The sequence below is a fragment of the Bubalus kerabau genome, chromosome 5 (genome assembly GCF_029407905.1).
Source record: "Bubalus kerabau isolate K-KA32 ecotype Philippines breed swamp buffalo chromosome 5, PCC_UOA_SB_1v2, whole genome shotgun sequence".
NCBI classification, from domain to species: Eukaryota; Metazoa; Chordata; class Mammalia; order Artiodactyla; family Bovidae; genus Bubalus; species Bubalus kerabau.
Window position 1 is genome coordinate 86,056,487 of NC_073628.1, and position 13,121 is coordinate 86,069,607.

The 13,121-nt window shown below is 43.0% G+C and overlaps 1 protein-coding gene across 11 annotated transcripts in view; it reads left to right on the forward strand.

Moving 5' to 3' along the window:
* SMYD3 (SET and MYND domain containing 3) overlaps window positions 1-13,121 on the forward strand; it is a 761,886-nt gene that overhangs the window by 589,179 nt on the left and 159,586 nt on the right. For 9 of the 11 annotated variants that reach the window (XM_055582073.1, XM_055582080.1, XM_055582071.1 and 6 more), the window contains exons 7-8: window positions 1,739-1,841; window positions 11,968-12,078. In XM_055582073.1, the coding sequence (XP_055438048.1) occupies window positions 1,739-1,841; window positions 11,968-12,078 (214 nt within the window). The remainder of the gene's footprint in view (window positions 1-1,738; window positions 1,842-11,967; window positions 12,079-13,121) is intronic. The other 2 variants (XM_055582077.1, XM_055582074.1) reach the window with 1 other exon arrangement.

Consider the following 13,121-nt stretch of genomic DNA (forward strand, 5'->3'; position numbering starts at 1 on the left):
TGCTATTTCATTTACTGGAAGAAGCCTCTTTAATTCCCACCCAGCTCCCCAACCTTTTAAAAGTAGTTAGAAAGGCTATTACATGCAGCTGGTTTGAGAGCCAAGCTTGAAACTTAATGATAAATTACAAGAAAAATGGAAAATGTGAATTTTAAAGAAAACAGTTTTATAACCCCACATTATGTTCTATGCTATTAATGGAGAGGCAGACCTCAGACCTAAATTCTTGTTGGGAATTGTGTTGAGGAGTGCCCTGTGGTTCAGTGGTTAAGGCTGTGTGCTTCCAGCACGGAGGGTGTGTGGGTTTGATCACTGGTCAGGGAACTAGGATCCCACATGCTACAGGGCATGACCAAAAAGGAAAAAAAAAAAACCCACAAACATTAAAAAAAAAAAAATTGTGGGTGCTAGTAAACCACCCTGCCCTGGTCTTATTCCCTAGCCTTCTGGGCTGATCATATGATTATTACACCAGACTTGCTGTAATGCACCAGTTGGGTCCATTTTGTCTTTTGGCTCTGCCTACTCTGAACCCCTGGTGGCTCAGACGGTAAAGCGTCTGCCTACAATGCGGGAGACCTGGGTTCGATCCCTGGGTCTGGAAGATCCTCTGGAGAAGGAAATGGCCACCCACTCCAGTACTCTTGCCTGGAAAATCCCATGGATGGAAGAGCCTGGTAGGCTACAGTCTGTGGGGTTGCAAAGAGTCGGACATGACTGAGCGACTTCACCTGACCTTGACCTTACTCTGAACCCCAATGCTCCATGAGGTGGAACCCTCTTAGGCTCTGGTCTCCCAAAGAGCTCTCTCCAGCTCTCACCCAGGTGATCTGTATTGCCGAGCTGCTAGATTCCCCTTCAACGAGCACTCTGAATTTCATTTTGTTTTCAGGCTATTAGCGTCCAAATACAAAGAGGGTCTTTCTTATAATTAACTGTGAATCTGAGAAGTCAGCTTCTTATTTCTCATGTGTTATAAACCACAGGTCTATGGTATGGATCAATAAATGACTCTCGTAAGATTATTGTGATGATGAAATTTGATCAACATGCTCGTGTGCTAAGAAGGTGCTCTTCACATAGTGAATGTCCACTTAGAGTTATTTCTAATTATTATCAAATGTGGTGGCAGCTTAAATACATTCCCTTTCCCAAAAGTAAAAGGTATTCCTCCAAGGTAATGAAATGACTTGGCCACGGCCTGGAATGCATGAGGGTCTTGGTAGTGGGATAATCTCAACATTCTGTTGAAGAGGAAGTACTTCTAATTATTCTGTGACATGGTTGCATGTGTTCTAGCAAAGTTGGCAGTTCCGCTGAAGGAGTTCAACAAATGTGATCCCGAGTGGGAAGCTCAGGGGTATTTTGGCTGCTTCCTACTTACCTCAGAAGTAAATAAGGTATCCCTTTACCTCAGAAATTTTTCCTTTGCAAGACAGTTCGTTTTCCCCCATCTTCATGCTGGGTCGCCTTAGTAGCTGGTACCTAATGAGACAGCCACCTCCCCATCCCCTAAAGTTTATTAACAAACTTCCCTAATGAGCTTTCACCCAGGGAGCCTTTCACTTCATGGGAAGCAGGCTAGTGCCCCGAGAGGACTCAATCCCTGGTACACTGTCAACCCTACCTGTCCCCCTGCCCCTAAATTAAAGTGTCTTTTGCCATTATAGTTGTTAAATTTAGATGTTTGATTCTGTCTACTGAGCCACAGTATTCTCCTTTTTTTTCTTTTCTCCAGTATGTCTTTGCTCAATCACAGCTGTGACCCCAACTGTTCGATTGTGTTCAACGGGCCCCACCTCTTGCTGCGTGCAGTCCGAGACATTGAGGCAGGAGAGGAGGTAAGGAACCCATGTCTCCCACTGGCTGGCCTCTTTTTCCATTAAAACCAGTTGTGCCTGAAGGGCAGCTTTTCATTGTCTTTCTGCTGAAGAAAAGATAAATAACACCTCTACCCACATATGTGTGTTAATATACTATATATTTTTTTCTCTTTCTGACTTTAGTCTGTATAACATTCTCTTGGTCCATCCATGTCTCTATAAATGACCCCATTTCATTCCTTTACATGGCTGAATAATATTCATTGTATGTAAATATCAAATCCCTTTTATCCATTCATCCATTGATGCACTGTGGTGACCTGAATGGGGAGAAAGTCCAAAAGGAATCAGCTATACATACATATACCTACAACTGATTCATTTTACTGTACAGAAGAATCTAACACAACATTGTAAAGCAACTATGTGCCGGGCTGTGCTTGGTTGCTCAGTCATGTCTGACTCTTTGCAACCCCATGGCCTACAGCCCACCGGGCTCCTCTGTCTATGGGGATTCTGCAGGCAAGAATACTGGAGTAGGTTGCCATGCCCTCCTCCAGAGGATCCTTCCAACCCAGGGATTGAACCTAGGTCTCCCACATTGCAGGCAGATTCTTTACTATTTGAACCACCAGGGAAGCCACTATACTCCAATAAAAAATTAACTAAAAAAAAATACCTCTGCCCAGAGACTAGTTTAACCATCATTACTTCCAGATATAGGTGGGCTAACTTTTTTTTTTTAATCATCATTTTCCTGGATGATGAAAAGTTCCTACTATATGTGTGTGGGAAAGACGTGTGTGTGTGTGTGTGATATAGTGTGTGTGTTTTGTGCATGTGACAGTTCATCAGCCTCTTGCATCTCTGCAAGTGGTCATCCTTCGGCAGCCAGAGAGGTCAGCCCAAGCTTGTGAGAGATCTCAAGGGTTTACTTACTCCCAAGGCCATTAGTTACATTTCAAGGATGATTCATTTTTACCTTTGTGTTAAGAAAGCAAACAGGTTTTATATTCTTTCAGGTTGTCATTGGGCCTTTACAAACCTGTCAGCGTAAGCTTCTCAGAGTAACTGTCCAAGCAAAGATGTAAAGGGAATAGAGGACAGGAAGTATGACCTCCAGCACTGAACTGGCCTTGACCTTTCCAGTTCTGCAGGCTGCCCAGCCAGCCTCTTTTGATGAGGACCCTTCTCAGAAGTCCGAAGACTCATAAGACAGCTATAATGGGCTACTCCAGCACTGTTGAACCCGAGCCTGGCAGAGTTGGCACAGTGCCTACTCTGAATTCTGGGTTATAGATATTTATGCTTTTTAGAACCCAGTTTCCCTCTACCTTCCAATTTGCTAAAGTGGATATTTATTGCAAGGAAAACAGACTATCATAAGCTTTTATTGCATTTATGCAGCACTCAGCCAATAAAACCTAAACTCAGAAGTACCATATTTTATGTAGACAGGGATTTGGCTTTGATAAGACTGCCTCCAAACTGAGTTGCAACTGAATAAGCTGTCTCTTATCAGCCACTTAATTGAATTTCCAGTGTTTAGGATTGGTGTAGTAGGTACATGGGGATATCTGTCAACAATATGTGGAATTTAGATTTTTTTTTCCTTAGACCATGTGTGACTTCAAGCCAGGGAAGAAGGGGACTGCTATCCATTTTCAACAACATTAGTTTGGGAGCTGAGCGATGGCTGCCTTTTGATAATGTTGTTTTATTAAATTAAAAAAAAATAGGTAACTTGACAAGCAAACAGGAACACTATGAGAAACAGTTGGACTTCCCAGAAACAAGAGAGAAATTTCTTCATATCTTGTTTTCTAGGCTTGCCTGCCAATTATTCTCCTTGGTTAGTTTTCATTTAGTTGAAAAACACCATCTTTTAGTGCTTATTTCATGTCCTTCACTTTCCATCTCTGGAGCAACAAGCAAATCCTTCTTCTTGCCTCACACAAAGTAGTTCTGCTCAGCATCTGCCCTGTAGACTCAGATATTTCCCCCTACAGTCCTTATCAAAACGGCTTCTCAACAGAGAGAATTGTCTCCATAAGTCCTTTTTATACCAGTTTGTTCAGAAAATAAATGTTTTCCTACCATTATACACTTTCTGTGCTCAGTGGCTCTGTCTTCCCACCATTTCTACCTTCTTAATGTTATTACCCCTCAAATATCATCTCTTCTATAAAGTGTTTCCTGATTTCTCAAATTATAAGGTATTTTTTCTCTGAGACCTCTCTTAGAGTGGTTATTAGTATTTCTTTGGCATTTATTCTGGCTCTTTTAGTGACTTCTCCCTTCAGCGACAAGCTTCGTGAGCACGGGCAGTTGTGTCTTACTGTGTCTCTTTTGGTCTTCCCAGGTGGCTCAGTAGGAAAGAATTCCCCTACCAATGCAGGGTTTGATCCCTGGGTTTGAGACATGGGCTTAATCTGTGGGTTGGGAAGATCCCCTAGAGTAGAAAATGGCAACCCACTCTGGTATTCTTGTCTGGAGAATCCCATGGACAGAGTACCTGGTAGGCTACAGTCCATAGTGTCAAAGAGTTGGACACGACTCAGTGACTGAGCATGCATGCTCACACACATGCACACGACTCCTTTAGTATCCGTTGGATCATAGAAAAAGCAAGAGAGTTCCAGAGAAACATCTACTTCTGCTTTATTGACTACACCAAAGCATTTGACTGTGTGGGTCACAACAAACTGTAGAAAATTCTTCAAGAGATGGGAATACCAGACCACCTTACCTGCCTCCTGAGAAATCTGTATGCAGGTCAAGAAGCAACAGTTAGAACCGGACATGGAACAATGGACTGGTTCCAAATTGGGAAAGAAATATGTCAAGACTGTATACTTATTTAATTTATATGCAAAGTACATCATGCGAGATGCTGGATTGGAGGAAGCACAAGCTGGAATCAAGACTGCCAGGAGAAATATCAATAACCTCAGATATGTAGATGACACCACCCTTATGACAGAAAGTGAAGAGGAGCTGAGGAGCCTCTTGATGAAAATGAAAGAGGCAAGTGAAAAAGTTGGCTTAAAATTCAACATTCAGAAAACTAGGATGATGGCATCCAGTCCCATCACTTTGTAGCAATTAGATGGGGAAACAATGGAAGCAGTGACAGACTTTTTCCTGGGTTCCAAAATCACTGCAGATGGTGACTGCAGCCGTGAAATTAAAAGACACTTGCTCTGTGGAAGAAGAGCTGTGGCCAACCTAGATAGCATATTAAAAAGCAGAGACATTACTTTGCCAACAAAGATCCATCTAGTCAAAGCTATGGTTTTAACAGTAGTCATATGTATGGATGTGAGAGTTGGACCATAAAGAAAGCTGAGTGCTGAAGAATTGATGCTTTTGAACTTTGTTGCTGGAGAAGACTCTGGAGAGTCCCTTGGACTGCAAGGAGATCAAACCAGTCAATCCTAAAGGAAATTGACCCTGAATATTCATTGGAAGGACTGATGCTGAAGCTGAAGCTCTGATACTTTGGCCACCTGATGCAAAGAACTGACTCATTGGAAAAGATCCTGATACTGGGAAAGATTGAAGGCAGGAGGAGAAGGGAATGACAGAGGATGAGATGGTCGGATGGCATCACCTACTCAATGGACATGGGTTTGAACAAGCTCCAGGAGTTGATGATGGACAGGGAAGCCTGGTATGCTGCAGTCCATGAGGTCGCAAAGAGTCGGACATGACCGAGTGACTGAACTGAGAATTAGCAGAATTTGAAAATTGGCTACAAGGTTGTGACAAAGGCCAGAGACATGATTAGCATTCAAGTTTGATTTTAAAGAGAGGAAGGATTTTTCTTTTTTTTTTTTTTAAATTTTATTTATTTACTTTTATTGAAGTATAATTGCTTTACAGAAAAGGAAATGGCAACCCACTCCAGTATTCTTGCCTGCAAAATCCCATGGACAGAGAACCCTGGTGGGCTACAGTCTATGGGGTCACAAAGAGTCGAACATGACTGAGCACACACACACACAGAATTGCTTTACAGTTTTGTGTTAGTTTCTGCTGTACAACAACGTGAATCAGCCATATGTATATATGTGTGTGTGTGTGTGTGTGTGTGTGTGTGTGTATCTACACCCTCCCTCTTGAGCCTCCCTCTGCACTTTGCTGGAGCAGCCGTGAAGAGATACCCCACACCCAAGGTAAGAGAAACCCAAGTAAGATGGTAGGTGTTGCAAGAGGGCATCAGAGGGCAGACACACTGAAACCATACTCACAGAAAACTAGTCAATCTAATCACACTAGGACCACAGCCTTGTCTAACTCAATGAAACTAAGCCATGCCGGTGGGGCAACCCAAGATGGGCGGGTCATGGTGGAAAGATCTGACAGAATGTGGTCCGCTGGAGAAGGGGATGGCAAACCACTTCAGTATTCTTACCTTGAGAACCCCATGAACAGTATGAAAAGGCAAAATGATAGGATACTGAAAGAGGAACTCCCCAGGTCAGTAGGTGCCCAATATGCTACTGGAGATTCATTGGAAAAGACTCTGATGCTGGGAGGGATTGGGGGCAAGAGGAGAAGGGGATGACAGAGGATGAGATGGCTGGATGGCATCACTGACTCGATGGACGTGAGTCTGAGTGAACTCCAGGAGTTGGTGATGGACAGGGAGGCCTGGTGTGCTGCAATTCATGGGGTCGCAAAGAGTCAGACACGACTGAGCGACTGATCTGATCTGATCCCACCCCTCTAGGTCATCACAGACCACCAAGCTGAGCTCCCTGTGCTATACAGCAGCTTCCCACTAGCTATTTTATACATTGTAGTGTATACATATGGAGAAGGCAATGGCACCCTGCTCCAGTACTCTTGCCTGGAAAATTCCACAGACGGAGGAGCCTGGTGGGCTGCAGTCCATGGGGTTATTAAGAGTCAGACACGACTGAGCGACTTCACTTTCACTTTTCACTTTCATGCGTTGGAGAAGGAAATAGCAACCCATTCCAGTATTCTTGCCTGGAGAATCCCAGGGACGGAGGAGCCTAGTAGGCTGCTGTCTATGGGGTCACACAGAGTCGGACACGACTGAAGTGACTTAGCAGCAGTCATGTAGTAGCAGCAGCAGTGTATATATGTCAATCCTACTCTAAGAAAGGAAGGATTTTTCAAAGTCTATTTTCAATTCAGAGCCAATATTAGAAAAATTTATAATTGTGACAGTGTAATTTGAGAAATGAAAACAGAGTCTAATTTTAATTTGATCTTATTATCCACTCAGAAATACATAATGAGAAGATGGGGTTCATGTAAAAGGGATTCATTTTGCCTTGAAATTTTCAAGTAAGCAACAAATTCAATATCCAGCAAATATCTTTCGTGATATTATTCTAATGTTGGAAATGATATACTGCATTTTCCATAAGAGCTGCACTAAAATGGCAAAGCTACGGTCAGTAGCATTAATATTTTAATGTGAGCTTGTTCTTTGCCATTAAAACACCCACTGATCAATGGCAAAGTTTCAGATATATGTTCCCACTAAATGAGCCCTGTATTGAGTGAGCAGATTCTCCATTAAAACTGGTTAGTCAGTGAGTCTTTGATAAAGGTTTTTAGCTCTGGTTGATAAAATGATTTAGCTGTCATCACTAGTTAGTAATTTGGATTTTTTTTCCAAAAAAATTATGGATAAAAATGTTTTCACTGTTGAGACCTTCAGTTTTGATAGTGTATTTTGCAAACTTCACTGGTGTGAAAGAGGCCCAAGGAGAAGAGTGGGCCATTCTTCATTGGAGGAGTCCTGTTTGAGCCGTGCCTGAAGGAGGACAGAGTTCTGAATAGGCTGAGAATGGGTGAAAGGGCCTTCATTGGCTGGTGAAGGTCAACACCATACACATTACAGGGTGTACATTGTTTCAACATAATTATGTTCAGTTCAGTTCAGTCATGCTGGATATACATAATTATGGAAGATGGTAGTGGGCAGGGTAAAGAATCCGCCTGCAATGCAGAAGACCCAGGTTCTAAACCTGGGTTGGGAAGATCCTCTGGAGAAGGAAATGGCAACCCACTCCAGTATTCTTGCCTAGGAAATCCCGTGGACAGAGGAGCCTGGTGGGCTACAGTCCATGGGATCGCAGGAGTTAGACGTGACTGAGCAACTAAACCACCAAAGGGTGCAGGGGGAGATTTTGAGGTTAGAAAGGCAGACAGAAAATCAGCTTGGGAAGCCTGTGTACCCTCATCCTGTATTCAGGGAGGAATCATCAGAACTTTGTGTAGACAAATGACGTGATCAAATGTGAGCTTTAGGAAGATCTCCCTTAAAGCAATTTAGAAGATGTACTGTAGGCTAAACGCAGCAGGGAGGCCAGCTGGAAGATCATTACACAGTCCGGGTAATGGTTCCCGGCAGTTACAGGCTACTGAGGGAGGCCATAGGAGTCTCTCTATTGGGGTTCAATGAAATAACTAGCCTCCTGCTGCCCATTCTCTGGCTGGAATGATCACTCATGAGTTTTGGCCCTTGTAATAAACTCAGGTTTGTCAAGCATATTTCTCTGGTGAGACAGGCCCTGGATTTGTTGGTTTCACCCTGGGCACATTGTAATCACCCAATAACTACTACTGGTTAATCCTGATATTTGGGGCTGATGACTAAGAGCCACTGGGCTGGATGGAGAACTAGAGTCTTAGGGACTCTTCTGATAACCTGCCTGCCAGTGCAGAGGACGTGGGTTCAGTCCCTTATCTTGAAAGATCCCACATGCCACGGGCAACTAAGCCCATGTGCCACAACCACTGAGGCTACCCGCTCTGGCACCAGCACGACACAGCTAGAGGGTCTATGTGCTGCAATGGAGGAAGACCCCACATGATGCAATTCTACTCCCCAACCTCTCCCCCCACCCAGCACCCCACCAGAGGCATGAGCCATGTTATTGTAAAAAGAGTGTCAGCCTGAATCAATAGATTTGGCCAATTCCCAAATGGATCTAAGACCTAGGCTGGTTTTCACTGGTGAGTGAGTGCCCAGCACATCATAGATATTCAGTAACGTCAGTGTACATTCCTTAAGGACAGGCACTCTTGTTTTCTGCATGTGGAGCAGCATGTTATAGCCATCTCACATGGGAAAGGTTTATAGAGGGCCAGCCAGCTGAGGCTGTGGCTTCTGTCACCCTGGTGATGGCCAGGGTGAACTTGACATCCTTCCCCACTGACCGCTTTAACGAGGCCTCCCTAAGCCATGTTTTCTATGAGGGTATGGCCTCCCCTGCCCTACCATGCTGTCAGACTGGAAAGATCAGGCTTTGTAGACAGGAGATGCTTTCTTTTAAGTCTCAGAAAGCCACATGGTATGTTCCGCTCTAGGGAGTGTTTGTCTTCTCCCTCAGTGGATAATCCTGCCTCCTCCTTCTCCTTTACTACCCGCTTCTTCCCCCACCACACAGCAACCCCCCCTTAATTACTTCTACACATAAAAGCAAATAAAGAAGTAATTTATGCACTGTGTGACTAGCTGATCTGGTACAGAAAAAGGAAAGCTAGAGGAGGATGAGGAAAGTAGGAGAGCTCGGGTGAGGGAGGAGTCAAGTTGTTATTTTACATAAGACGGTAAGGGGACTGCCCTTGTGATCCAGTGGCTGAGACTCTGAGCTCCCAGTGCAGGGGGCCCTGGGTCGGGAAACTAGATCCCACATGCCACAACTAAAGATCCTGCATGCTGCAACTAAAGAGCTGGAGTAGCCAGATAAATAGGGTAGTAAGGTTAGACCTCAGTGAGTAAGTCAGTTTTGATGGAAACTCAAGGGAGCTGGGGGAGGTCACCATAGTAGATCTGGGGGAAGGGCAGAGGAAGCTCCCATGAGCAGGGTGTGTGTGAAACGCAGGTGGGGCTGTGCTGCCTGAAGCAGCCAGGAGGGGAGAGGAGATAGGAACAGACCTGTTATGAAGCCACTGCTGCCCCCACCACCTGTGATGAAGGACCAGTTTCTTTATTGTTTTTTTCCTTATTACAGTGTCAGCTGATAGTTTTATAAGATTTAATGAAAATGAATTACTAGAAAAGTGAATTTAAAATAAGAGCCTAATATTTTATTATTAGAGCCACATAAAATTTCTCTTACCAGATTGATGTCAAAATTTCTAAATGTTTCCTTTGCATTTCTGTACTCACTTCAACATAGACCAATAACCCACGCTGCAGAACCACACTTTGAGTCGTGTTATGAGAATCCGTTGTAAGGACTTGGCTTTTGCTCTAAGCTAAAGGAGGAGCCATTGGAACATTTAGAAGAGAGGAAAGATCTGATCCAACTGACATTTTAATGAATCAGTCTGGTTTAGAGGAGTGCAGGCAGCTCAGGGGAGAAGCAGGGATGCTTGGTGAGACTTGCATTTTACAGGCAAGAGATGATGATGATGGCTCAGATAAGGATGGAACAGGAGGAAAAGGTAGAACATGAGTGGCTCTGGATGTATTTCTATGGATGAGTCCACAGAGTTTCCTAGTGGATTGAGTGGGGAAAGTGAAAGCAAGGGAAATCAGGGGCGACCTCAGGGTCTCCACTTGGATAACACAAAAGATGAATTAATGTCAGCTGAGACTGGGAATGTTCCAGCTGTGAGGGAAAGGTTGGGGAAATCTGGAGTTCCATTTTGTATGTTTTGAATTAGACTTTCAGTAGATAGGAGATCTAAGAAATGTTTAAACATCTTGATGTTACATAAAGACCTGTGTCTTGAAGTGAAAAGCTAGGGCTAGAGAAAAACCTGAAAGTCCCTCAAGTGTGCCCTCTCGCCTGTGGTCTTTCACTATTCAATGCAAGGCATGTTGTTGTTCAGTTGCTAAGTCGTGTCCGACTCTTTGCAACCCCATGGACAAAGCCACGTCAGGCTTCCCTGTCCCTCACTGTCTCCTGGAGTTTGCTCAAATTCATGCCCATTGAGTCGGTGATGCTATCTAACCATTTCCTCCTCTGCTGCCCTCTTCTCCTTTTGCCTTCTGTCTTTCCCAGCATCAGGGTCTTTTCCAGTGAGTCAACTCTTTACATCAGGTGGCCAAAGTGTTGGAGCTTCAACTTCAGCATCAGTCCTTCCAATGAACACTCAGGGTTGATTTCCTTTAGAATTGACTGGTTTGATCTCATTGCTGTCCAGGGGAGTCTCAAGAGTCTTCTCCAGCACCACAATTTGAAAGCATCAGTTCTTGGCACTCAGCCTTCTTTATGGTCCAGCTCTCACATCTGTACATGACTACTGGAAAACCCGTAGCTTTCACTGTCTGAAAGTAATGTCTTTGTTTTTAATACACTATCTGGGTTTGTCATAGCTTTCCTTGCAAGGAGCAAGTGTCTCTTAATTTCATGGCTGCAGTCACTGTCCTCAGTGATTTTGGAGCCCAAGAAAATAAAATTTGTCAATGGTTCCATTTTTCCCTCTTCTATCTGCCATAAAGTGATGGAACCAGATGCCATAATCTTAGTTAGCTTTTTGAATGTTGATGAAGGTGAAAGAGGAGAGTGAAAAATCTGTCTTAAAACTCAAGGCAGGGCATAGTTATTATATTTAAAAGGGTTCAAGGAAGTCAAGTTAGGTACCTTCATCAGTGATCACATCCTGACATTAAATTCTCCGTATCTGGAAAGTGTTCTGTCTTTTTAAATCCTCACAAGTGAAAGAACTGTCTCCTCATTTCCAACAGTCCAAATGTGGTTGAGCCTAAGTTCCATGAAGCAGCTATAGAATTGAGTAGGATTTAAGAGCGATCTGTTACATAATCTGCCATCCATTTGATTGCCAGGATTAATTGCCAGTGGTTACACAAAGTATCACCAAAACTTACTAACACCAAACATATAACAGCTCTTGATATTTTCTGTTTAGTGAATAAAATGTGCAAAAGTGCATAGAGTTGATGAGCCCAATTATTTAAAATATTAAATACATGATATACATAACAAGACTGGAAGGCAATGCCTTAAAAAATTTTACATGTGATTATTTGGGTGGAGAGACTGTAAGAAGCATCTCATCACACTTTCTGGTATGTAACTAAAACTAAAACACGTTTTACTTTAACAATTTGATGTAATAGCCTTTTGTTAAAGAAGGTGGGCCCAGCAGCCATGTGACGCCTCCCTCTCTCTGGCCTCCGCAGCTCACCATCTGCTACTTGGATATGCTGATGACTAGTGAGGAGCGCAGGAAGCAGCTAAGGGACCAGTACTGCTTTGACTGTGACTGTTTCCGATGTCAAACCCAGGACAAGGTATGTGGTATGGAACCAGCTTGAAACACCACCCAGGCAATATCCCCATGATTTTGCAGAGAACTCTGCTTTTATTTCCCGTTAACCCAAAAGCAAATGACTCTCAGTGCATAATAGGAAACAAAGGTAAATAAAATAATACATTGTGCTGCATATGTTTTATTTCTTGGAACTCTTATCAACCACCAGGCAACAAGAGGTTTAATCTCAGGTAACAATCTATGGAGTCTAGAGGGAATGGGGGTGTAAAACATGTAATTGAAAAGATGTTGGAGGCCAGAGTGCTATTAGAGCCTATAGCAAGAGGGCTAATTAAGATTTGAATGGTAACAGTTATTGCTCAGTGGTAAATACACCAAGTTTTATCTAGTTTTTATTTCTTTAAAGTTCCTCCTGTAACCCTTTCTGCTGCAATAGTTTATCAGATGGAGATTCCTTATCCAGCAACTTTTACTTTCTGAGAAATGAAGAGTCAAAATGAATGTCATAAAGATAATAAATGAACTTTTCTCATATTACTCATATACTTTCCTTACACTGAACCTATTTACTCTTAGTTTGCACACAATCACGTTGTCTAATGAACTCTTACTTTTGTAGAGTGTTTTATATTTGTTGGAATTCTTTTGTAATCATTATCTCATTTGAACTTAAGACTCATAAATTAGGAAACAGAACTAGAAAGGTTCAGCGCTGTGCCTCTGGGATAGGATGAAGGAAAAGTGGTGGCACTGAGTCTCAAACACCGATCTCTTGATAAATGTAGTGCTCCTTCTACTGTATGACAACTACCTGTGGCTTCTGGTGCCCACATCAGTGGAGAAAGGTAGCTGCTTTCACCCCATGAGAAAAGAGCATAAGCTCATTCTAAAGATGCAGAAGTCAATGATCACGATTGGTTTTTCATTAAAAATAGCTTATAGAGAGAAAGGTTCAAGAGGCAGGGGGCATATGTATACCTATGGCTGATTCATATTGTATGGAAGAAACCAATACAATATTGTAAAACAATTATCCTCCAATTAAAAAAACAGTTAATGGTA